We start from the raw sequence: 27,439 nt of genomic DNA, 5'->3' as shown, positions 1-27,439 counted from the left end.
ATTGGTTTTATGGCAGATCTTCTGCCTTTCACACAGCCTGGGAAGGGCCAAGGCAATGTCAGAGGTGGAAATTAGGGCAACTTTGCAGAATTGCAAAGTGATCACCAACTGCAACAGACTTGAGAAATGGCCAGTGTTCAAGGTTGCTTTGAGATAGAAATGCCCAATGTTATTGGCTTTAGTAGCTATGAACTGAAATCTTCCTACACCCAAGAGCCTCAGGGTACCTTACTGTGTACAGTGAGAGGAAATGTGCTAATAGGTCCCAAGAAGTCCTTCTCAGAGCTTTTAGTATGGCACATGGCTGAGCTGGGTGTAAAGCTTCAGGCTACTCTCAAGTCTGTCTTGATAGCCTAATATTTCCTTTCTACAGCAACCTGGAATTCAGATTTACCAGAGTCACTGTACCCCAGTGCCTCACTGTCAGCTCAAAGCAGGAGCAGTGTTCTTGCACTGAAATATCTGAGAGCTGCACACTATACAAGAGTCTTTGCCCAGCTTGCCTGCAAGGCTAGTTTGTTTTAGGCTAGAAACTGTGTTGCTGCTATAACTACCCCAATTATCTCTTACAGTAGCAAAAGGAACTTCAGATTTTGTTTGCGGTGACTTCTTGTTTATTATTGTTTTAACTGCATTTATAATGAGATTTCTGTTAATGTATTTCTGTTGGTAAGGATGAGGCAAGTGGGAGTTAAGTGTGGTTCCCCTCAGGGAACACAGGACAGGAAAAAAAAAAGGTAACTTAGATCTGCTGCTAAAACACCTGGACAAGGATTGCTGTGAGGTTATTTTTGTTGTGTTTTTTGTGTGGTTTTCTTTCTGTGAGGTATTTAAAGAAGTAGTAATTAAAATGTTCTCATTGGAAACAAAAGAGGAATGTGGAGTATCACTTCTTGGTAGTGTTGTATGGCAAGTCTCACAATTTTTTCTTTAATCTGTTATAATATTGTAATCGTGATTTTCTGTGTTATTGAGAGCCTCTTATCTTGGGAGCAAAAGAGTGGGAGAGAAAAGAAAAAGCTGTCAATGACTTTAACAGCAGCAGCAAAGGCATTACCTTGTTATCAACATTCAGAATTAGCCATGTATTCTGCAATCACTCATGTTTTAAGCAATAAGATAAAAATCAACATAAAAGTAGGCTGCAGCAAAGTGGTCTTTAACCCAGGAATCCCTGAAGGAGTTAAAATTCTGAGATGATATATTGTCAATCAATAGCTGCTTGAAAATATCACAATGTATTTAAGATAAATAATGTCATGCTATGCTAAAGAAATTTTTAGGGAATATATTTACACTTTTGTCCTAATATCTTTGTTTATATTAATAGAATTGGTTGAGTGTTAACCTTTCTTGTTAGGAAGAAAAATTAATAGTCTCTGTGCTAAAGAGTTTCCAGTGCAAGTATAAAATTGGATCAAATACAAATGGCAGTGGAGGAAATTATATGAAAGTTACTGTTTCAATCCCTGTACCTTGGCAGCTTAATTTATTCCTTGTTTAGTGTTGCAAATTAACTTACATTGGGCAAACAGAATTATGATAGTATTTATAAGATGTTATATGCTGTATCAATTAATTTCCTGTCATTAAACACTTTACATTTAGTGCTCAGTTTCTGGCTTGCTTCACGTTGAATCTTTGTGTAAATTGTCTTTTATTTAAGTACTCATAGGTTGAGTTGTACAGCTGTTCATACTACTGAAGTATATTTATTAATGCTTATTCCTGGTCACATTTTCTACTGCCAGTGATGTAGTTCAGAATGCCTTATTTAGAGATACACGTGAATTCCCCCAAGTATTCATAAGACCCATGAGAAAATTGTGAACTCTTTGCCATTCATAGAAAAACACTGAAATAGCACAGATTGCACTGTGGGTGCTGCTTTGTGTTTCTGTTTTCCTATTACTTTTTCATTTGCATGCTGACACAAGGAAAATCTCAGCTCGGATCCTCAGCTGAGAACCAGTTAGCACACCTGGCTAGGAGGAAGATGCTATTCCTGATCTCCACTAGCATCAGCATGATTTTTTAGTATCCCTATTGCACAGGTAGGTGGCTGCACTCAGGACTTAGCATAATAACTGTCTGCATGTGTTTCCTGCAAGTTGTCAAGTCAAATTACTTGTATTTCTGGATGGTAGTGCAACTACCATCTTTTCATACCTGCTGCAAGCCCTTAATACAAGGGGAGCTAGAGAGGTTTGAGTTGTGTTTATCACTCAAAGTATTTTCTAGTGAGTGATTATTGAGCTGATAGATAAATGCTTTTTCAGTACTCGCTTTCATTTATACTTGTTTGTGCTTAACTTTTACTCTGGAGCATTTTGATTATTTGAAATAAGCCTGGCTACAAACTGGCGATGGAAACTCCACAGCTGGCTTACTCCACTGAGTCATATTTTGTGACATAATCTTTACAGAAGCTGAGGAGAGCAGAGGAGGCTGATGACTTTGATAAATATGGCCTAATGTATGATAACCATCAAGAAACCCCCTGTTGGATCATTGTCCCATAAACTGCTGTCCACACACCATGCAAGTGAAAAAAAAATAACAGCTGATGCTGAACAACTGCTATAGTTGGTTTTCCCTCCTAATCCAGTTGTCTTTTCTATAAAGTTCCACAGCCTGTGACTTCCATACACATGATAAATTCTTCTTCCTGTGCCTTGGGAAACATAAGTGAGAATAAGCACAGGCAAATGTTAATTATAACAGAAAATGGATAGATTGCTTTTGTGCAGTCCTTTCTGTCTTCTTCATGTTCCAGGTGGTGGATATTTGTTTACCTTTACAGTATCAAACCTAACATTTTACCTTCATGCTGTTGACTTTCATACCTCTAATCACATGGTCATCTAAAGGGAGCAATACCAAAGCTATCTTTCTGGATTATAGCTAACTCTATATCTAGTGCATTATGTGCTGATACATAAAAGGTGATGGTTAGTTTTACAGAAGCTGAGCTCTAAGATTGGAAGGTAGTGTTAGGTGGTGTTTCGGTAGCTGTGAATCATCTTAAGGAAAATAGTCTGTATAATTGCTACAGTGTTATCTGAATGTTTTCAGTGAAGACTTTACGCCAAACTACATAACTACATTATAAATTTCAAAGAAATTTTCTTTCTTTTTTTTTTTTTTTTTTGAGTACAAAGGTAAATGGAACATTTCAAGGAAAAAAAAACCAAACCTATGAATATAACAAAATATAGTGGAGTAATACTAACTCTTTTGTAGCTAGATCTGCTGCAATTTCAAGGTGCGCTTCCATTGTATGACAGGCATCTTTGAAGTCAATAATTGAGATTTCAGAAAAGCTAAACTGGTGGAGGTTGAGGAAATTCCATTCATCCTATATGTTGCAGTTATTCTAGCACACTGTAAGCTTGAGAAAGGTGAATTGTTTATGTGTAAAAACTGGCACCTGATCAGGCCTTTCAGACCTACTATGAATGTAGTTCTTGCATTTCTTGGAAAAGTCGCTACCTCAAAAATAATGAGAAATATTGCTTCAAGTACTGCTAGATGAAAATATTATATATTCCTTTCAGTTTGTTTTTCATTGTTAGAAAATTTACCATTTGGCAGTTTTTAGTAGTTTATTGGTACACATTGAAACTCTGCTTTACCTTGAATATGTTGTTAGTTTTTGTTGCATTTTTACCGTGAATGCTATTATTTGTTGCTGAATTTGTATTTTCTTACGAGTGTTTGTTTTGTGGTGATGTTTTTTTATCTAAAAGTTTCTTTCTCTCCCTGTTACTCTTCCATTTTAAACCTACGATACTCCATAAAATGTTCATTAGGCTATTTTAGATATTTTTTTCATATGTCCATATCTAATCAATAAGCTTCTTCATTTGCTAAGGATTTCCACCTTATTGCATAGTCTGTGATGCTGTGATTGGATTCTGCCTTGGCTAATGCACTGTTGTCTAAATTTTCTATGTTTCAGATCATTACATTGACTTTAATTTTGATGTATTTGCATTCTACACAGTTCTAGTCATACTCTTTTCCCTTCATCAGTTAAATTACTCTCTGTGCAGTATTACATTTGTACTACTGTTGTAAATACTAACTAAAGGCTTATAATTGAAGTGCTATTTACAGCTACTGACCTCCAGCTCATTTCTGATTTCACTGTGATGTTGACCTTTTATAGATTGTGCTGTTGTAAATCTTCGAAGTGATTTTTCTTGTCATCATATTTCTAGTAATTATGATTTGCATTGCATTAACACCTAGAAGCCTCTTCTACCTTAACCTTGTTACGTAAGCTGACCATTTTTTTTTATGTGCTCATTCACACTTGGATAACAGAAAACAATCCTTTCTCCAAAGAGTTTATCCTGAAATGAAGATGACTGCTTGCTTCTATTTCTGTATTTTCAATATCAGAATTTGAAGTCAGGAAGTTTCTCATAAAGGGCTCAGTACTAGAAAATATTTTCTTCCCTTTCTAACAAAACTCTGAGTCCATTTGACTTTCTTTCCAGTCTATATAAAGATAAATAAATGAAAAAATAAATAAAGATTACAGATGTTATTTGTGAGAGATCCCATTTTTAGTAAACCTATCTCAACTTTATTTCAAGTTTGTCACAAATACCGATCAAAGCCTTAGATGACAATTGGGCTGGCGTTTCTCCTTTGCATATATTTCACTTCAATATTAAGAGCAGCATAGAAATAACTCTGCAGCTGGCCCCTATTCTAAGCAGGACTTTATTCCTAGAACTTTGAGATCACTGTTATTTCCACTCTGATAGGTAGTCTTTAAAGGAATAATTCTGTTTGGATGTCTACATGTTGTATACTATTCCCATGAACACAAGTGGAAGACATTTCTGAATTTTGTGCCTGGGCTTGCTTAGTGAATTTGAGTTGGGACACTCTTTATGATTATATTGCTTTGAACTTATTTGAAAACAACAAAAAATTGATTCTAACAGCGGGGGAATGCTAACAGCGTGTGATCATCTTCAATCTCAAATTTCACCCTGATCTTTCATATGTGATTTTTTTTTTTTTGAGTTCCTCAATTATTTAATTAGATAAACTGAGTAGTCAAAATGTCCAGTGTGTCTCATGTCTTGGTAAACCCTCAGATAACTCAGGCTGGTGTTTCGCAGGTCATCATAATTTTGTTTCTCATTTTAGCAAGATATGAAGTGCCTTTGAGAAGGTCTTGCTTTTCTTGAATGCTTTCTTTTCTGTTGAGTACATTAGGAAGCTTCACCTTTACCTGTTTTCTTTTTTTAGTCACTCTGATATCCTTGTGTTGTGTTCTCTTCCCTGTTTACTAAGTGCAGCAATCCAGTCTTTTTCACTTTAACTTCATGTGAGTGTATTGCCATGCTGTGATTAATCTTGTTCTGAGAAGATTATTGTTGTTGTTGTTTTTAAATAACTTCTTAGGATAAATTTAAAATCTTAAATGCATCAAATCTGGTTTATTCATGTATTTCTGGAGTGTAAGGAAATGATTGGATGAGTTTGTTATAGATCAGTTAATTGATTTATCGTTTGCTGCTATTGATGTGCAGAATAATATTAATACAGACTGGGAATCTGTTCTTTAGGAAAACCTCGTGATGTTCTGCATAACATAGTAGTATTCAGAGATAGTTAAGCTAATAGTATTTTAGGGTACATTAGTTTTTCTCAAATGACAATAAATAACTGGTGCTCAGGTAATTTTTTTTTAATATATTGTCACGGAATTATCTAGATCTATGTCATTTTGTTTATTTTGTAGTTGCTTAAAGGTAAGGAGAACAAGACAATAATGAAGTTTTTAAATGTTACAGAACTGCACATGAGTGATATTGCCTACCGTCTTCAGGATGGTATATGAAACAAGGGGTATTAAATGGTGGCTCTTGGGTCACATAGCTCAGTTATTGTCTGGGTGCTCTTGGGTTTTCCTGATTTTTGAATCTTTTGATTTTGCCAGAAAGAGAAGGGGGAAAAAAATAAATAAATAAAAAGCTATCACTCTATAAGTGGAGGGAGAAAGTACCACTAATACATCAAATCTTATCAAATGACTTTAAACTTATCTTAGCTTTCTTTTCACCAAGGCTTGCTGTAAATCTTTATTATTAGGGAGTAGCAAGACTGTTGTCCTTGCTAAAAGGAGAAGATTGATTTACTTTATTCATATGGAACCAGCAGAGTCCTATGAGTATGCAGTAATGAATTAGAGTCTTACACAACTTACTTCTGTGTAATACTTTAGAAGACCTTTTAGTCTGGAATGTGCTAAGAAAGTCCATATGATAGAAACTTATAAATGAATGTGTCTTCTGCAAAGAATAACAGCATAAAAAATCTTTTAGTATGTGCAATATTCTTATTCTTCAAATACTTTAATTGATTGTTCATTGGACTCAGTCAGCCAAAAGTGGAGAGAAACTTTGTACAGACATCATTAGTTTTTCTCCATTTAAAGATTAATCATGAAGAGCTCTGGCTCTTTAATTCTGTAATTTGTATATTTAATGGGCTGCTGCAGAATCTATGACAGTAATTAGCATAGCCTGAAAACTCATTAATACGCAACAACATGATTAATGCAGCATTAATGCAAACATGACTGAAGTTATTTGGGTTATGTAGTAAGAAGATTAAAGCTAAAATGTCCTGTTTGTTTTACCAGTAGTGGGTACAATGGGATAGCAAGCAAAAGAAGAAAAAGCAGGTATCAAATTAGTCCTTATAGTACAAAAAAAGATGCTCATTTCTCAATAAGGGTATTTAGGGTTTCAGTTGATGGCTTCCACAAGAAGTGGAACGTAGTACAGCCTTTCAGTCATTGTATACCATTGTTATGTTTGCTCAACCTTCAGTTTGACTTACTTTTTTCTCAATTTGAGGTATTAAGGATATATGTTAAAAAAAAAAAAAAAAGTCTTCAAATTGTCATTCAGGAACATAAACTTTTGCAAATCACGGGTTTTCTGTGAAAGACTTTATTTTAAAAACAATTGTTTTCCAGCTTCTCCTGTTGTTACTATCATCATAAAAGAATAGTCTGCTGACCTGAGATAGCAAATTCCAGTTATAGTTTAGAAAAACATTGATTTTTTTGTGCTTGCATATACTTCTGTGTATATGAGCATACATTTGTGGTTGCTAAGTATTTTGAATTTCTGCTAAAAAATACTAACTCAGCGTGATGTTTATGTGGACAAACCTCAGAAGTACTTTCAAATGCGTTAAGATAATGGTAGGATGTGGAGTCTATTCCACTGCCAAAGACAATGAAAGATAGTCACACTTGGAAGAACAGTTTCCAATTTTTTAAAATTAAATCCAGAGATCTGTTTATATTCTAAAGGACTTGTCCAGGAAACGTGTTGTCTGAGCTTTTTCATCTCCTCCAAGACCATTATTCATTATGTGGAAATAACGGTTTTAAAACTGATCCATTTTTCTAAGGCCTCCCTCATTACCCTTTTAAAATGTAGTTTATAATGGGAAATATATATTTAAACTGTATTTAACTGTGGCAATGATGTAGCATGTCACAAAAAATAAACAAATATATAGCAATTGAATGGAAGTATACAGAAGCAAAAAAGGTGATGTGGTTTCATGAAATATAGATAACTGAAACAAGAATTGAACAACTTACTGATTTCTAGTTACTGAGGAGTTTCATCTATCTCTACTCCAGTTAAAAAGCAATTATTTTATTATTTCTGTGGGAAAACTTAAATTAGGCAAAAGCATTTATATGCAATCTTAAGCAAGTGCTTAAAGATTGTCAGCTGGAGGGAGTGCTGAGAGCCTAATGCATCAGTCAAACTTTATATACAGTTTCTACTAGGTGTCATTATGTAAGCATAAATCCTGTAGTAAACATAAAAGTATCACTTCATTAGCCAACAATTTCTGCTTATTTCTTTGGAATGTACAACTACATAATTATTTACACCATTTAATACAGAATGGAACTACAAATGGAGTGTCTTAGAGAATCTGCACTGAAAAAGCATGTACTTCACAGATTATACAAAACTGAGTTCTAATAATGATTTGTAATGTTTCATTGATTATTAGGCTTTTATGTGACTGTACTTGTGTGTTTTGGACAGGCTTGTTTATGCACTTTTGTATTCATTTTTGTAAAGTACCGTGAGATTGAGACTTGTAGCAGCTTCTAAGTATTTAGCATGTCTAAAAACTTGCTGGCTCCTTTGAGCTAGGCTTTGAATGTCTAGTTGTAAAGAAATGAACACTGCAGGTGCTTTTAGCTGAGTAAATTCAACAAAGATTACTCTTAAACTCACTTTCTTGAAAGTCCCTCATATTATTGTAGAAGATCTCTCCAATTACTTTTGTCTGTAGTCTTCCCTTAACTCTTCCTCCTAAATTTTTTAAAAATCAAATGTTTTTTTCTACATTCCGTGAATTTTTTTGCATTTTTGAAAACAGCTCACAAGCTGTTGAGAAACTTTCCCAAAAATATAATGGAAATTTTGTTTTCTTATGATCCATTTTGGTCTTCAGGTTCTTTGAAACCAGATTTTGAAAAGAAATCTTTCTGTGGTCAGGTTAAATAAGATCCATTTTCAGTGCTCGTTGTCAATAAAGAAAAAAACAAACAAACAAACAAATAATTTTATCTGCCTAGTTATTACAAATCTCAAACAGAAATTCCAGATTTGTTTTATGTTGAGTCTAGAGTCCAGTGTGGATGGACTTGAGAATCATAGACAGGCATGGTTTGGAAGGGACCTCAAAGTTCCATCCCCCCTGCTGTGAGCAGGGTTGCGAAGAGCTAGATTAGGCTGTCAGGTACCTAACAAGACTCACCTTGAATACCTCCAGGAATGGGGCATCCTCAGCTTCTCTGGGCAGCCTGTTCCAGTGACTCACCACCCTCTGAGTGAGCAATCCCTTCCTAACATCTAATCTAAACTTCCCTGTTTCAGTTTAAATCCATTCCCAGAATCTTATTGCTATCTACCTGTCTGTCCCCCTCGAGCTTGTGAACTTTTTTCATGTTCTGGAGGATCACAATGAGGTCTGCCTGGAGCCTTCTCTTCCCCAAGCTAAACAATCCCAACTCCCTCAACCTTTCATCACAGGTGAAGTGCTCCAGCCCTTTGATCATCTTGGCTCTCCTCTGGACCCACTTGAACAATTTCACATCCTTCTTGTGCTGGAAGCCTCAGGCCTGGATACAGCACCTCTGATGGGACCTGTGAAATCTTTTTACAAATTATATATATATATGCAAAGAAATATATATACATATATTTTACACATATGTGTGTGTATATATATATATATATATATATTTGTAGTACGGACTGTGAATAAAAAAGGTTATTCCTTACTCATCAAAACTTTATATGAAGCTACAGCAGCTCTAAAGGCAGGAATTTGGGTTTTGTAAACCTCCTCAGTGTCCAAAGAAGATCGCTCCCATCCAACATTTGTAAACTCCAAGAAATACCACAACATTACAGTTATGAACCATATAATTTGTTTTCTAACACTTGACATTATAAAATATTGATGCTTTTGCAGAAACTCAATTATGTTCTTTGCAGTTGTCATTCTGAATTAGGAGTGGGAAGGGATCCTTCAGTCTTCAGAATGATCTTTTGTTAGCTTGACAAAAAATAGTGGCAGCTTGTTAAATTAATTGTGCTTCACAATGCTGGGATTATAGGCCATCATCAGTCTCAGCCCCTCAGTGGATAGTGATACTGATGGAACCTCAAAGAATAGCAGTTAGTTTTCTTTCCTTCAGTGTGGCTACTACACATTGATTTTTTTTATTTTACTGGACATTAATTGCATACAAATGCTTATATATATTTATATATATATTATATATTTAAATATATGTTTGCAGGTATGCTAGTTGCATGACCAGTTTTCCTTTTTCTCAGAATGTTTTATACGTGTGTATGCATCATATGTTATGTTTCATAAAATGATTTATGTGAAGTGGTTTCAAGGGATATTTCTCATAGGTATTGGTAACTAACAGGCATGATCTACTAGGGAACGTGCATCAAATTCATGATTGTTTTTTGTATAGCTTCTGTCTACAAGAAAAACTTTCATCCCTTATTGTTTTTGGCCTGATAAAAATTAGTGAAACATATGTTAAAAGATCTAGTGTGAAAAGATGAAGTAGTTTGGTCTAAAATCAAATAAAGTACACTGTTCTGTAGAAAACGTTTAAAACAGAAACATTGTGGAAGTGTATAGTATATGAATGAAGTAACGTGAAAATAATACTGGAAAAATTCTGGATATAGTAGAGATGTTTTTTTCTTTCTCTCACTGGCTTTTTCACTGCTTTCTTAGTCACCCAACAAGTCTGTGATTTTACAACAAACTACTTTCTTACTTTCAAACTACTTTCTATCTTTTTGCTCCATCTTTTTTCCACTTCTCAGCCACTGAAATGAAAAGAAAGAAAAAGGAAGTAGAAAGGTAACAATGCAGGAAAAATCTAAGGACTGCCACTCAGTATTCCCTTAAGTAATTATTTGTGTTTTGTTTTGTTTTTTTTAAAGTAGAGTGTTTGATTTCAAGTTGAGAGAAGAGGCAGATGTTTCTATTGCTGCCTCTATTTTTCTTCTGCGAAAAGCTTGTAGTGTAAAAGTATAGAACCGACTAAGACTCAGATATCCAGTTTTGCACATTAAAAAAGTTGTTCCAAATTAGGCCTATGGATTTGTAATTTTCTTATTTCTATAAGGTGATTTTCTAGGAGATGGCTTAAAAGAAAGGTATTGTGGTGGTTATCCAAAACTTGCTTATTCATAATTATATCTGTCAAAAATGGATACATAATTGAGTTGTTTCATTATTGTGTCCGTAGATTTTTAGTTTGTATGTTTATATCGCAGACAGCAATATTTAGGGGCTGTTGGTGAGCTATTTGATATTTTATTTGTAGTTATAAATAATGTAAAGATATGTTTTATTCTGTGCCATTTGAATGACATGTCATGTGCTGAAGCAACGTTTTATCAGAAACCAAACTATTGACAGTGATCGGGAAAATTCTTAATTCAGTATTGGTCATCTGTTGTCTCATGGAATGTTTCCAGCTTTTGTTAAAACTTGTTCTTTTCTAAGTATCCTTTTTAAAATCAGGTTCCACCATGTGTGAATATATATATACATGATATACATGCGGAATATTTGCATACACAAATTACATAGCTTGAAATAAAAAAACATTACTGAACATACACTTCAGTTTAGTGACCTCATTCCTGCTTTACTGATAGGATCGTTAAGGGATGGGTTGAAATCCACACATGAAACTATCTGTTGATCAAATATTAGAATGGGATCCTGATATTTGAGTTGTTTCTTTAAGAAAGCAGTTACCTTCTAGCATGTGTAACAGTTATATCTTTATTTCTGTGGATGAGTGAGGGCTCTGAAATCACGGAACTTGCTCTCAAAGGCTGACTCAGAATGGGTTATGAGAATTTCTCTTGTAATTACTGAAAGGGTTTTAAAATGGACAGAACTTCCATGCCAAGCTTTTAGTTTGCCACTTCACCACTGTTTTTAAATGGATCTTCTGTTTCTAATTATGCTATTATAATGCATAAGAACTATTTACTTATTAACTATCTGCTTGCTCTCTCTAACCAGGTATTAAAGTGAAATTTAAAACCAAGGAACCTGATGGTTTAATATTTTTCTCTGCTTCACCTGGAAATCAAGAAGAATATATTGTGCTTCAGCTGAGGAGGGGACGTCCTTACTTTCTTTTTGATCCACAGGTACAACCAAAACCAAGATCATATAAGAATAGATATGTTACATATTCTAGTAGTTTTTTACCTGCCTGTCTATTTATTTATTTAAAATGAATTAAGTTAACTGTCTCTTCAGAACCAATGGACATTTAAATATTAAATCCGTTCTCTTTTTTTATTACATTAGCTGCTATTTACAACTTCATTTTTACATTTCATGGTGTATTCTTTTTTGTCAATACCACCAAACACCACTATAAAGGAAGTATTTTTTATATTGGCAAAAAGTCTCTTACTTCCAGCACTAGTGACTGTAGCAAAGACAGGAGTAATCAAGGAAATGTTATAAATTCCACAAAATTAAGATTGCATTCCTTGCATTTTCGGGGTATTTTCTGTTTATAATACAAAAATGTATTTTCCCATGAAAATGGATTGGAGAGACCTTAAGTCTAAATCTTTATTCATCTTTCATCTTTTAAATGTTATTCTTACTATTTTTATTAATTTTTTATTGTGTATTATTTATTATTTTTATTAATCTTATTATTTTTAAGCTTATTCTTTCTAATGGCTATAATCTTTTTAGGAATAAATGAAAGTCAGAACTACAACTATTGGAAAATGCTTTATGTAAACTACTTACTTTTTTTTTGAGTGATCAACAACTCTGAAACTTTTTTTGTTATGCCCACCCATATTCTACCACACATCCTTTTCTTCCTGTTCTCCCTTCCACTGGATTCTCTTCTCTTCTGGTTTACTCCTTCCTGCTCACTGGGAAGCATGGACTGATGGAGCCATGGTCTGCACCTTGGGGTTGCATTTTTTTGCAGTGGAGGAGGTCATTTGTATGGTTTTATCAAAAGGACTTCTGATGACATATTTTTACTGGAGTTTTAATTCTGTAATTTTATCATTAATGTGGGGTAGTGTCCAGAGATTCCTGTTTGGATTAAGGTTGAATTGTAGCTGTTGTAGTAGGAGCACAAATACATAAAAGTTTATCTTTATGGATTCAGGTCCCATAACAATTGCTTTAGAGCATCCTGGAAATGACAGCTCTAATTAGCCACCTAGGGTCTTCACACAGTGCATGAGCAATCTGGTCTCTTAACAGTTCCAGGAAAGCCTGCAGTTAGGAGTTCTTTGTCCTCATTTGGCATGTAACTAGAGGCAAATACTGAAAGAAAATGCAGAGATCTTATGTGTTCAAGGATTCAAACTAGATTCACAAAGATGTTAATAAGATTCTAAATCTTGCTAATTTGTTAAATTTATAGCACTATTCTTCAGATGCTCTTCTCTACTTGGATTTATAGAGACAGACCCAGACATAGTAAAAAAGAAAACATTTTTGTTATGGTAATGCATTTTTACTTAAGAGAGTATATAAATACTCCTGGCCTTCTTGCTCTTAATTCCACCCCTTCACTGAATCTGTGTAGCATTTGGAAAGAATCATAGAATGGTTTGAGTTGGAAGAGGCCTCAAAGATCACCAAATTTCATTGCTGTGAGTGGAGTTGTTGTCCATTAAATTAGGCATTTGACCAGGTTGCCCTGGGCCCCATTCAGCCTAGCCTTGAACTCCTCCAGGGATGTGGGGCATCTACAGCTTCTCTTGGCAGCCTGTTCCAGCACCTCATGACCTCTCAACTAATCTGAATCTACCCTCTTTTAGTTTAAAATAATTACCTCTTGTTCTATCACTACCTACTCATGTAAAAAGTTGATTTCGATCCATTTTATAAGCTCTTTTTAAGTATTGAAAGTATTGAAGGCCCTAGTGAAGTCTCCCTGCAGCCTCCTCTAGGCTGAACAAGCACAGCTCCCTCAGCCTGTCCTCACAGGAGATGTGCTCAAGTTCTCAGAGCATCTTTGTGTGGCCCTGCTGTGGACCTGCTCCAAAAGCTGCTCATCTTTCTTGTGCTGGGGGGCCAAGACCTGGATGCAGTATTCCAGATGAGATCCCACAAGAGCAGAGTAGAGAGGGGCAGTCACCTCTGTTGCCTGACTGTCACCCCTCTTTGATGCAGCCTGGGATACTGTTGGCATTCCAGACTGCAAGTGCACGTGGCTGGTTCACGTCAACATCTGGCAGAGCTGCTCTCAATGAGTTCTTCTCCTATCCTTAATATAGATGTGGGTCTCTGCCTAGTTCAAAGATTTTATTGCATCCCCATTGCTACCAGTGCAGTCTTTTCAGTGACTGCATCAAAATGTAGCAGTTCTATGGCCAATTAATGCAACCAAGGTTTTCACTGTCAGTGACAGCTAATGAGTTCCTAGGTAGCAGTGACATTTCTTGTTTGTTTTATATTATTAAATCTAATCCTGTTTCAGTGTGCCAGCCTTTAACATTCTTCTTGCAGTGATATTCAAATCTTTTTACATATTAATGAAGCTTTCCAAGTTTGTGTCCTCAGCAAGTTTTGTGGGATAACCCTGCTTTTTGAGCTGTGACACTTTAGGAAATGGTAATGATTGAACCTTGAGGATTTTTATTAAACAACCTTTCTCCAGCTCAGTTGTTTCTTTCTGAATATAATTGACTGTTGTCATCTCTTCTGCTGCCTTCCTATTCACACAGCAGGTCCCTACAACTTTTTGAATGTAGCTGCTTACTATTTGCTATTTCTATCCTGTAAGGTCAGGTATGTTCTATAACAGCAATTCTTACTCCTTCATTTGTGTATCACAGTTTGCATTTGTATGCAAATATTTTAATTGCTTCTTATTGGCATAGTGTGGTTTCCTAATCAGGTTATATGCATTGTTTTCTCTAATTACGGTCATGATACATATAACAAACACTTAGGGCCCTGCCTTTAAACACTTCTATTAAAAGCTTCAAAAGTTCTTTTTCATCTGTGTGTCTGCTGCTCTTTATCTGTATCAACCTGGCATAATATTCTGTGCTCCACACCAGCTGTGTCCTTTCACAGGTTAATTATTTTTACCCCAGTCCTTTTCAAGTTTCTTGCATGTATCTTTACTTGTGATGAGTAGTGTGTTATTTCTTTGCTGTACCTGCTCTGAGGATAAACTTGCCAGATCTTTCTAGTCAGGAATCGTTGGGTACTTTAACATCTTCCTTCTCTAATTTTCAATTTCAGAAATTTTTCTTCCTGTGCATTCGTACTTCTCTAAGCTTTACGTATACCATTATTCATCTGCTTGTTGTCTGACCATTTCTTTTGTCTCTATTTCATGTTGTCTGGCTGCTCTTTTTTTCCTTTCTTACTGCTTTACTGTCATTCTTTACTTGTTTCTACTTGTTCTCTAGGAGGCATGAGTTTTTTTTTGTTCTGATTTCCTCCTTGGTCTTGTCTGCACAGTCACATTGTTCATAGATCTTCCAAGCTTGGTGTTTCTGCAAATCTTCAATTGTCTGTGGAGTCTTTAACATTCCCAGTCTGATTTTATAGTTATCCATCATAGGTTACAGGTCATTTGTTCTATATTTTTCCCAGTGAAGTAGTGAATATTTTACACAAAGTGAAATCACTAACAGTGGAAATTTAAGGTTAATCCTAATGACATTTTTCCTTAGTGACTACAACAGTCTTCTGAGGACAGAATTTCAGGAATGTGATCCTGGTACTGGGGGAATTGAATCCAGCAATTTCTTCAGAAGTTGATCCATTCACTAAACTTACCAGCAAAAGAACAGTTACTTTTGTCTGATGTTTGTTGAAAGGTCGGAGTAGTAGAACACAGTCTGAGAGTTAGTTTTTAATCCCAGGTAAAAAGGAAAATAGAGAATACTTAACTATGAATCTTGACTGTACTTTGCTTCTTGTCACTGGCAAAACTTCAGTATATTTGCATTTATTTTCCAGTGACAAAAAATTTGGATATTGAGAAAACATGACTGGTAGACTTACTTCTGGATTTTGCCACCAAGCCAATAGCTTTGAAAATCCATATTTGTTATCTTTGTACACCTTTTCATGAACAGAACAAAGAGACATGAAGATTCCAATTTATCCACATACTACTGAGTAAAAATTAAGACTTGCTATATGGCTCAACAAAGTAATCCAGATTTGGTTCCCCATGTGTGATTTTAAAAATGTAAAACAAGCCATTTCATGACAGGCTATTGGAATGTAAACACAGAATCACTCAGGTTGTTCTGGATAAAATGTCACACAGAACAGGCCTTCAATGCAGTGCAGTCTGAATCCTGAACACAGTTTTGTTCCTTCCTTTTTTTTCCCTTGAAACTAAACACAGGTTAGCACATATGGTTGTGCGGTCTCAGATTGAATTCATTACAAATAAATGTGGTTTCTGATGTATAAAACTATTAATGCTCTAGTCTGTTGCCAAACATAATATGAAGAACCACTTATTCAGGCACCTGATCTTTAGAATGCAGCATCGTTTGTAACAATTTTAACGCTAACTAAGTACACTTTGATGAGACAGCATTTAATAAAATGCTCATTAATTTCATCATTAGCAAGGGTATGCTAAGAAGTAAGCCAGTTTCTTATGTCACGCCCAATTAGCATCCCATGCTAGTAATCCCATTAGTATTGTTGAATTCACTAATGGAAAAACTAATGGGCATGCTACCAGGGCACATTAATTGGGCATGACACCAGTTCTGGTTTTAATTATTAAACTACGGTAATGAAATGTGTGTTTGTAAAATATTAAAATGTTGAAATAGAGGAGAAGACAATAAAAAATAGTACATGAAAATGTGAGCGTTAGTGTATAAGGATATATAGCTTTGAATTATTATCATGGGACTAAGGACCACTGTACAAACTATTTCAATACTAAGATATTATCTGAGTGGAGTGAGGAACATGCTGCAGGTATCCATGGAAAATGATTTTTTCTGTAACTGAGTACACGTGTATACATCATATGTATTCTCATACATAGGACAGTCCCCAATTAAAAGTACACCATATAATGCATACGTTACTGTAAATCTCCGTGATGAGAAGCAATTTCTCTTAAATGCACATAACTTTCAGTGCAAAATACAATATTCCCACAAAGTCATTTAAGTATTAATACGACTAGTCATTGTTTATATCAACAGGTTTTCTTCATATGTACAATTCAAAATTCTTTATGCCAGAAAGTACTAGAAGATTTGGAAGCAATTTCCAAGCTGTTCAATTAGGAAATAAACAATGGAAAACTTTAGCAAATTCTAGAAATTGCTTTTGTGAAGCTTAAGCTATGAAGTATCTACAGAGATAGCAATTATTTGATAGTATACATTCTTTGTGCAAAGTAATGCTTTACCATTCGTTCATCACTTAATGAATATGACAATTCTATTTTGCGAGTTCAACTGAGTAATACTGAGTTACCACATGGTGAAAGTATGATATAAAGATCTGAGGCAATATTACTGGAACTATTTGCAAGGCTGAATACAGTTTCAATAGTCATGTCAGTTCTTGAAGAAAGTTATTTTCATTGCAACATTATTTAAATTCATAACTTGTTTTGATGGTTTATAGTCTTGAGATCTGCATCTGTTATTTTTCTCTTACTCAGCAATTCACAAAAGGTTTATTTGACTTTTGTCATGGAAATCTCTAAATTTACTCCCTCATATCATTATATTCTTTTGTTTTAATAAAATTGGGGTAAAAAGAATATTTTTTTTATAGTCTGGACTTATGCAAGCTTGTACTATACAAGCATCCTCAGTAATTACCTTTAAGTTTTTTTGTTGTTGTTCTGAATGTCATGGTATGACTTTTTCCTTCATACATTCTCTATACCCTCTCACACAAAAGTTCTGTTCCTTTTGATACCAACTTAAAAGGAAAGTAACATGCTTTCTCTTACTGCTTTGTCAGTGCTTCTGTGTTTTGAGTCACCTCTAGCATATAAGCTTTGCAGTCAGCGATCCTGATATGATGGTGCTTTCTATGGACTGCATGTTGAATCGTGTCCCTCAAACCACAGAAACCAATGAAGTAGTTAAATAGAGCTTTATTAGAAAGAAAACAGAAACCTCAGTATTTGTGCCTTATCCTCTTTTTCATCAGAGGAACAACACAGTTTTCTGTTTTTTATATAAACTGAACTAGTCCTTCATTCCATGTTTATTTGAGAAAGTTAATCTGGGGGAGGGGAATTAGTAATAAACTTCATTCAGTATGCAAGAAGAAACTATACAGAAGAATTTTGTCTTTATTTTTGGATGTTGTTACGCAGAGGGATATGAAGAGAAAAGTAGAGATCTAAATCTTACCTACCTAATGTTCTAACTCGGATTCTTCTGTTAATAAAAAGGGATCTGCAGTAGCAGTCACACCGACTAATGATGGTGGAAAAGAGTACAATGATAACAGTTGGCACCAAATAATTGCTTCAAGAATTCAAGCCCTGGGAAACATCACAGTAGATGGGCAGTACACAGGTAATCAATCCAAATTAGCATGATTATTTTGGTATTTCTCCGGTTGTTGCTCACTTGCTTAATTTTCTACAACTTTTGTTCAACCACACAACGATCACTTTTTTCTGATGATTTTGCTTACTCTGTTTTCAGTGCATCTAAACTATGTGTCTGCTGAGTATCTGAGTATGAGGATTTTTTCCTCTTGCATTTTTGATCTTTTAATTGTGTTGATGTTCTTTTGTAAATTATCATTATAAATATTTCCAGGTTATGTAAGTATGGCAAAATATTAGGATGTGTCTTACATCAGCATCTCTTCTAACCAATGTCATTATTCCATTGAAATGAAAATCTTATGTTCAGTGCTTTTGGCAGGATAATGACCTGTTTTGTTTAGGTTCATCCTCAGCCGCTAGTGGCAGTACCATTATTGGAGAGAACACTGGAGTTTTTGTTGGAGGACTTCCACAGGGTTATGCTGTTGTAAGAAAGGATGAAGGTGAGTGCAATTGCAGTTTGTATTATACGGTGTACTTGGAATCCTAGGCAGGGGCGCTATCTTAACTCTGTAGTCTTTGCCTTTGCAGTATTGTGCTTTGTATTGACATTGTGTCGGGGACATACTTAATATGCAAAATCATTTACCTAATTGTTTTGATCAAAGTTAATCCCGTACAGTTTATCTTTTGGGAAAGAAACAACTTTGTAGCTGAATTTCATCAGCACTAATGTACTGTTGCATCTAATAAGGTCCGTGCATATTTTAAAAAGCCTACATGCAGAATTATAAATCTGGAAACAATTTGCTATGTAGACAAATGTATGGATGTGTTTTATGTTCTAGATTTCTTAGTTATTTTCAAAAATGGCATAACAGTTGTTTTTAATAGCTTAAGGACAGGCTGAATTGAGAAATAGAACATACTGGCCTTTTGGACCAAATTAGGATCCTTTAGGGATTGTTGCATAGGACAGAGTGGTTTACAAATATTGTATACTCTGCTGCTGTATTTCTGTGGAGCTAGATCATGGCTGGCGTCCACAGAGTCAACAGACGTACATCTTCACATATAAACTTGGTTTGTATGCCAACAGTATATTCTATCTGAGACTTCTATCTACATAAAAAACAAGATACAATCAGCTGTCTTCAGTAATTCATATTGTGATCTACATTTCAATCATATAAATCTGCAAGTCAAATTGTTTCTTAAGTTTGCATTCCTACCACTAATACGTATGTGGAATTTATTTGATGGCTTGCATTGTGGTACATTTGAATAACATTCTCTTTCCCTTCTTTATTTTAGCTTGCTAAAACTAGAAGGTTGTGCATGAGTTTTTCTAAACACTGGTTCATAAAATTATGTAGGAATGTCTTCCTCAAAAACTTTAGCTAAATAATGAAAATGAGATTAACTATAAATAGTGTTTAAGAGGAGGCTATCTGTAATTTCAGTGAGACAGAAGTGTAATGAATGATGAGTATTTCTTTTATTTAAGTGATGTCCTAATGGAGCATCAGCTGAAACCTTTGCAGTGCTGCTTTGCTCTACTTAGCAAATGCATGTTGTTCTTCACAATAATTGTTTAGTTTAAAGAGGATAAGCGTAAAACCTTCCCTTGGAATCATCATGGAGTAGACATATGTTATCAAGTTGGAGGTACCTGTATGTAATATCTCATGTTCAACATTTTTGAGCCACATGGTAATAGCTGCTGTTCTTAGTGACTGGACAGATTCACAAAGTTAGCTTAGTGACAAATTTATGAAGTTAGAGATGCTAGCTAGCAATTCATACATGCATATGCATGGTAAGGAGAGTGTGTACAATACATTTGGATTCATCCCTATGCTTATTTGCAGGTGATTGGCTTTCATCAATTATTTTCCTTTTCTGCAGGGATGAAGACAGTAATCCGGAAGGGATTTGTGGGGTGTCTCAGTGACCTGTTTTTGAAAAAAATGTATACTCCATATGAGTACTGGGAATCTTTGAACTGGCAGAATGCAGAAGAGCAAAACAATGTCTATCACGTTTGGGAGGGATGCCCCAGTGTCCTCTCCGAGGGAGCACATTTTCTTGGCAAAGGTAGTTTGCCATACTGTGTACTAGCCGAATATGTTCTTGAGATCTAAAACGCATGCATGTTGAAAGTGTTACGGTGATGTGATTTTCAAAGCAATGTTATATAGGATTGTTTTGAATGCACTGATTTTAATTTTTCAAAATACTTTGCTGTCTGGGATATTAATTGCTTTCACAGAGAGGTGGTGCTGCATGAACAGTGACTGGATTTGTTGTGCGTGTAAAGATCATTTTTTGAAGTAACACAGGTGTCCATATTCCCTCAAACAGCCCAGATAGCGTTTTTGTAGCAAAATGTTAGGATTGTGCACTAGTTTTATTTGATATGGTACATTTTGGAGAACTGTCCTTTACACAAAGCTAAATTGTAATTTAATTGTAAATGTATAAATGTTAATCTAAACATTAGTCTTGAAACCTCTGAGTTCTTCATGTCAAAGCAAAAGGTAGCATCTATATTTCTTTTGTTGGTTCTTGATTCTATCATTTTTTTTATTCATTTATGCATATATTTACTTTCTTTCAAGGTTTCCTGGAATTGTATTCAGATGTTTTTAGTGGTGGGCAGGAATTTGAGATATCCTTCGATTTCAGAACAGATCAACTGAATGGATTGCTTTTGTTTGTTTACAATAAGGATGGTCCAGATTTTCTTGCGGTAAGTTTACAAATTAATAACTATATTCAGCTATGATAGTTGAGTTTGCTTACTAAGATAGAATTATTAAAGAAATTCCGAACAGTTTTGTTTTGCTTGTTTCCAAGTGCTGTACACAGAAGTGTGTAAGGAGAGTAAAATGCCTCCAACAGATGCTCAAGATAAGTTGTTTTATATCGTTAGATTATAAATATACAAAAAAGCAGAATTATTCTCATTGTTGGATTAGAAGTGACTGTGAAATAATATAAAGGTCTGGTATTAAAATAATTTGTTTCACCTCTAATTCATTTATGATTAACAAGATATATTCATTTCAATTCAAAATGTAAGTCGGTGTTTTTGCAATCCTGTTGAGGGAGCTGCAGAAGTTCTTTAATGAGCAAATCTTGGAGAGATGCTCATGAGCTTTTCTTTTGGTATCTATTAAAAAAGAATTTTATGTTTGGGATTTTGGTTAAGGTTGAATGTATTTTTTACAATTTTTCAAACTCTTTTTACTAGTTACATAGTGCTGGGTTTTTATACTTTTCTCCTCCCAATGGTTTTGAATGTAATGAGGTTTACTAGAGTTACTACTTGCAGCAACATTGCAGAGGATTGCACTGAAAGTAATATCTCTTCTTAGTTGTTCCAACAAGCAAACATTTATATTTAGAGATTTTTGAATCTGTTGGTACTCTTTATAACCTGATCTGCCCTTTCCATTTTTATTTATCTGTTTATTTATTACTTTGCAGCTGTTCTGCTAATGGCTTGTCATGTCAAAGCCTGTTTTATGGCATGGCATTATATCTAATGTGTGCTTTCTTTTAAACTTTTGACATAAAGCAACTAAATATATTTTCATCCTATTCAGGTCAGCTATAACTTACTCTGTGTGTATTTTTTTATATTACTACACTAGCAGATTGGTTTTGTTTCTAGATTTTGAATTCTCCTAAAACAGTCTGCTTCTTCTTTTTCAAGCAGCCTTAGTTCAGAAATTATAATAAGTTCCAGTAGCAAGTTGTGCTAATTACATGGTGTGGCTTAAGTTTGGTCCTCAATTAGTGGCTGAGATTGTAGGATGTTAACATAAGATGTTATATACAGTAATGTCCCACTCTGAACAGGCACGTGTGGATGTAATTTACATTACGGAGTCACAGTGGACAAGAATAGGGAGAAGATTAGATTCTTCCTGAGATTCTTGTTGCATGTTTTCGTTTCTCTTGCTTTTTGAAAGGATAACAGAAATAGGAGAAAACTTCTGGCTGTAAAGGAGAAAAGGGACTTACTTAGTAAATTGAAAGTGCAATGAAAAGCACAAAGTAAGCGAAACCATTTTCTTCTCTACACATGACTCTGATTTTCACCATTCATATATTAATATTATTTTTAGCACTAGAAATTGTGGTTTGTTTTTATAGCACCCAAATACATATATATTTTTAATCTGACTTTGTATCTGACTGTAATATCTCTGTAGCCTTAAGATGCAGAACTTTAGAGTGAATGACTGTATGCATGCTTTTCCAATCCTTGTAGCATTGTGTTCTGCACATACATAATGATGACAGAAGGATTTTTCATACACTTGAACTCACCAAAAAAGGTTAATAGAAAGTGAAAATTAGGTGTGTAGCTTGTTGCGCATGAGCTGCGATGTCTTTGTTAGGAGCTTTGGTCAAGAGACACTTGCACTGCAAAACAGATTAGAAGCCATACATACTTAACTCACTTATCCTGAACACAATGTATGATGGTATTCCCTGACCCATTCTTTTGCATAAATCACACTTCTTTTACTAGCTTTACAGTACTGGAATGACACATGGCTGGCCTGCTACCAAACAACCAAAGAAGTCTGTCTTGTCTTCTGGCCAAGACAAAATTATGTCTTAGAAAGGTGCTTTGTGTAAAAGCCATTTCTTCCATGAGTTTCATGACCTGAGATTATCAACTGAAGCTAGAGAGGTCAATCTGTTTCTCTTTGGATCCACACATAATAATTTTGAGCAAATGGTGACCAGAAAAGCTAGTACGAGTCACTGGCTCTTGCTCTGGCACATCTCCTTGTAGATTTGTGGCTGAAAGAAGGTTCTGTGCCTGCTGATAGTTTGCACCACAGATTTTGCTGCTGACCAATTCAACAGTAGATAAATGTTATGCGTTTCCAATCTTATGTGTAACAGTGGCACCAGCTTGCAGAGCACTGGTACTCATTAAGCTGATTCTGAATTCAAGAGCCAGTTTGCTTCTGCAAAGCTGCAAAGAGACAAACCCCGAGTCAACACAAAATAATTGCTCTTAAAAAAAGTACACAGAGGTGGAATAAGTGTCTAAGATGAGAGTTACCAGTGTTGGGCAGTCCATGGCTTCTCTGATTCTACAGCCTGTTCCAACCTTTGACTGTCTATTAAGGAAAAGAAATTATAGTCCTGATGTATAACCCTAATTTTTCTTCTAACATCTTGTCTGTTGACTTTTCATCATTTTGGTATATATTTCTGAAAGAGTCTGTCTTCTCTATATCTTCCCACAAGGTAGTTAAATTGAGATGAAAGTTCTCCTGCCACCTACTCTTAAGACTGAGTAAGTTCACTTCTCTCAGCCTCTTCTCACGCATCCATCAGGTATTCCATCCCTGAGAACCTGGTGTCCCATTACTCAGTTCACTCCGGTTTCAGTACTTTTTTAGTACTTGAATGTCCACAGCTAGATACAATACTCCAGATATGGTTTCACGTGCCATGAATGGAAAGGAAGAATCATCTCCTTGGACCCACTGTCTACCATCTTTCTAATGCTGTCCAGTGCATTCTTGATCTATGAATTCATCTGGTGTTTTTCTGAACCTTTACTCAATACTAGAGAGAAGGTCCTGTAAGTGCTAGATGTATCCAGGATGATTTTATCTTTATTATATTTATCTTTACTGTGCAGAATCTCAAACTGAACAGTGCTTCTCTCTCTCTAGCTGTGCCCACGCATTCTGAATGTCAGTCCAGATCATCACAAAAAGCACAGGCATCATTCTCTGCCTGCTTTAAGACTGTGTCAGGATGAGTGAATTGGAAGATGGGATGTTCTGAGCAGTTGACCCCATGTCAAACACCGTGTCATCTCTCCAGCAGCCAGGTCTAGCAGACTTGCTGGTGTACTGCTGTAGTCATGCAGCTGAAATGCTTTCTTCCTGATAGCCCTGTGTGATTTATGTTAAAACTCATCAGTAAAGAGAAATGTTGACTCGCTCAATGGACTGCTTTTACAATTTGTAGTCATCAGCACTGATGCAACAAATCTATCCTTAACCTGTGTTTTAGAGCCCTTTTCTATAAAGGGCTATAAACTTATGGAAACTGGAAAAGCTGTGGTCCCAACAAAACAAGTAAAGAAGGGAACACCCTCTGAGCAAGCAGTCAGTGTGCAATTTAAAGCAGGATCTATATTGTCAATGGCATGTCAAGTACTGAGTTCTTTCTTATACTAGGTTCCCTGTTAAGAAAATACAATCTGATTATGAATACTGAAGTATTAATGTTATCAGTAACCTAAATATGTCAGCTTGTCAATACTAGTGCTAAGCATTTATATTAAATTTGTTGGGGTTTTTTTGCTTAATAAGATTTTAGTGTGAAAAAGCTTTTTTTGTGAGCTTATCCATATTTTTCAACCACAAGTTCATCATCTTTGTATTTAATGCTTTATACCTTCCAATTGACATTCTCACACCACTTGCATTCTAACCAGTGAGGATAAATAGTCCCTACAGTAAAACATCTGGAAACTTCTGCAGTGATAATTTAGGTAGAATATTTTTCTATTAGAAAAGTGGCATATTAATCTCAAAAAGCACATACAAAAACCAGTAATTTTCTTAAAATATTTAGGAGAATGAAGATGAAATACAGAAACAGCGTATGCTGGAGAAATTGGAAATTGAGTTCACTAGCCAATTAAAAGAGCTTAATCAGATCTGACATTTCATTTCATTGTTATCTTGTTACGTTCTTTCAAAACAATGAATTGATAGGTAAAAACTGTTTTCTCATTCTCAAATAATAATAATAATAATAAAATAAGTAAAAAGCAAACTAGCCCTGATTCTTCATCTTTTCCCTTAGTCCCAAAATCAGTTGTCAAAAAATTCGAATGTGTTCCTGCATTCTGAATTAACTGCAAATTAGCATGGTTTATGTGAACAATTTTATTGTAATTTCCACTTTCCAGAGGATATAAAAGTATATTTATCCTTCTTTTACTTGATTATTTTTTAACTATCTCCAGAGTGCTCAGATTTTATTTCTCTGTATGTGGTGCTTTTTTCAGAATCTCTTTTTCTGTTTTAAAATATATAGATTGAGTTGAAAAGCGGAATACTAAACGTCTTGCTGCAAACTGGCATTGTCTTTACCCAAGTGGATCTCTGGTTAGGACTGTCTTATTGTGATGGAAATTGGAAGAAAGTAACTGTGAACAAGGAGGGCTCTGTAGTTTCAGCAAGTGTGAATGAGCTGAGAGAGCAGACACTGGAACCCAGCATTCAGCAACTGAAAGTGAACTCTCCTGTCTACATAGGAGGAGTCCCATCGGAGATTCAGAATGTCTATAAAGATCTGGGATCGGAACAAGGTAAGGTGGCAATCAAGTGTTTGTCACATTTTTAGAAACTTTTCTCACGTGCAAGGTTGATGGTGGACTTTCTGCTGCCCAGAGCTTACATTTTTGAATATGTAGCATTTACCAAGTTTAGCAGATAATTTCCTGTGTCCTCCCATGCACTGTTACTTTAACTATCAGTTATCCCCACCTACTCAGCTTTATTTTGCTCTCAGTCCCTTTGTAATGGAATAAAATCCTTCCAATCTACTGACAGGTGAAGGAATCCAACTGGATGAATCTGGAGGGTGGCAAAATGGGGTGCCCAACCAAAAGAAGAGCTCAGATTTTCCTCAGAGAAAGCCTGTTTGAATCAACTTGTTTCTCTTGATCATTTTGACGTGTTAGCTGCAGATCTGACAAAGAACACAATGGAATACAGCACAGTTATCTTAAACCACTGTGGTGTAGCTGAGTATTGGCACAAGTTGCCAGAGTTGAAGGCTGATTAGTCCTTTTGCAGGCAGTAGTTGATTATGGTCTTAAAAAAGAAAAATCAATAAATATAAAATTCTGAATTAGGATTTCAGCTATGTTATCTGGTGATGTTTTTCTGCATTACCAGGAGCAAAAGAGAAATTTGCTGGGTCCCTTTTGTTCTGAGATAGATCAAATTTCTGGGGAAAAGAGAAGTATTAGGTGCAGCTTGCTGTTAATAGTCTGCACCTAAGGTTTGACTATATGAAGTGGATTCCAAAAAGTGTCTTAAAATTAGCCCTCTTTATTTTGGGGGTCTTTTCTTATTGTGGTATTTATCAGTTATGCTGTATTTTTCAGTTATGATAGCCAACTAAGTAGCAATCAGTAAGTGATCAGTAGGGAATCAAGTGACTACTTTGTGCTCTCATTGAATACACATATTCATGTAAACTCTGCAGAGCTGCATTGCAGCCTTGTGGATTCACAGCTACAGATAGGTTGAATCAAATCAAAGCACTAACGTTCACAGACAGCTCAAAAATATTATTTTAAGTATCATTCCAGCAGTGGATATCATATATATTTTATAGTCTTCCTTCAGGTTCTATATGGGCAATTTTTATGGCTCAAAAGAGCTAGCCAGTCATCCTCTGTCAGTGTTGCCTTGTAGCAGATGGTATGGGCTTGTCAGTGGATGCATTCTGAGCTCCTGCAGCAAAAAGAACTGATATAGGGCAAAATAGTCTGAAGTACACATTCAAGCACATCAATAAACATTAGTTTTTTTCACCAAGCCTGCTCAGCATACTGCAAAATAAGATGGTGGAAGTGAATTTGTATTTAGAACTTCTGACAACAAACATATTTTTGTGTTCCTAAATGTGGATTTAGTTGAGCAAGGCACCTACATATTAAAATCTTGGCTTGAGTGAATATTCTTAACTTATGTCTGACCCTATCATGCTCTCAAATGTAGCCTGTCAGTTTCTATCACTGTGACCAACCAGAATGATATTGGTAATGAGAAGGTTAGGCAACAAACGTAGGTAAGATTGAAACAGGACACAGCTCCATAGGATGTTAGGGCAGACAGCTGAGAAAGTAGCAACATCTGTGTTTTGGTTTCCTCTAGTGTTACAGGGCTGTTATAATTATTATCTGTAGAAAATATGTTTTCAATGCTACATATTCAAGATGAGCTGGAAGAAAAGTCAGTGAGAATTTGTACTGACTTACTCTGCAGCTACCTGAGCACAGATAAACATTACTTGACTGACACCAGTCTGAAGTTCCCAAATAGCGAGGACTCAAATGAAAATGAATGTAATGGATTAAAATATGTTTTATAGCATGCATCTCAAACAGAAATTAGGCAATTGTTCTTTTTGCCTAGCAATTAAGATGCTTCTGCAGACTGGTATTAATTATTTGCTCTGCAACAAAATGTCTAGAAACTGAGTAAATCCCTGTGGAAT

General features: G+C 35.3%; 1 protein-coding gene across 1 annotated transcript in view; it reads left to right on the top strand.

Annotated features, from left to right (window-relative positions):
* Positions 1–27,439, top strand: part of USH2A (usherin) — a 352,517-nt gene that overhangs the window by 104,389 nt on the left and 220,689 nt on the right. The window contains exons 21-26 of the mRNA XM_072333648.1: positions 11,656–11,786; positions 18,044–18,170; positions 18,550–18,651; positions 20,069–20,245; positions 20,770–20,900; positions 25,244–25,517. Of these exons, the coding sequence (XP_072189749.1) occupies positions 11,656–11,786; positions 18,044–18,170; positions 18,550–18,651; positions 20,069–20,245; positions 20,770–20,900; positions 25,244–25,517 (942 nt within the window). The remainder of the gene's footprint in view (positions 1–11,655; positions 11,787–18,043; positions 18,171–18,549; positions 18,652–20,068; positions 20,246–20,769; positions 20,901–25,243; positions 25,518–27,439) is intronic.

The sequence above is a fragment of the Excalfactoria chinensis genome, chromosome 3, assembly GCF_039878825.1.
Source record: "Excalfactoria chinensis isolate bCotChi1 chromosome 3, bCotChi1.hap2, whole genome shotgun sequence".
Classification (NCBI taxonomy): domain Eukaryota; kingdom Metazoa; phylum Chordata; class Aves; order Galliformes; family Phasianidae; genus Excalfactoria; species Excalfactoria chinensis.
The sequence above is the reverse complement of the archived record's forward strand: the minus strand, read 5'-3'. Positions and strand labels throughout refer to the sequence as shown.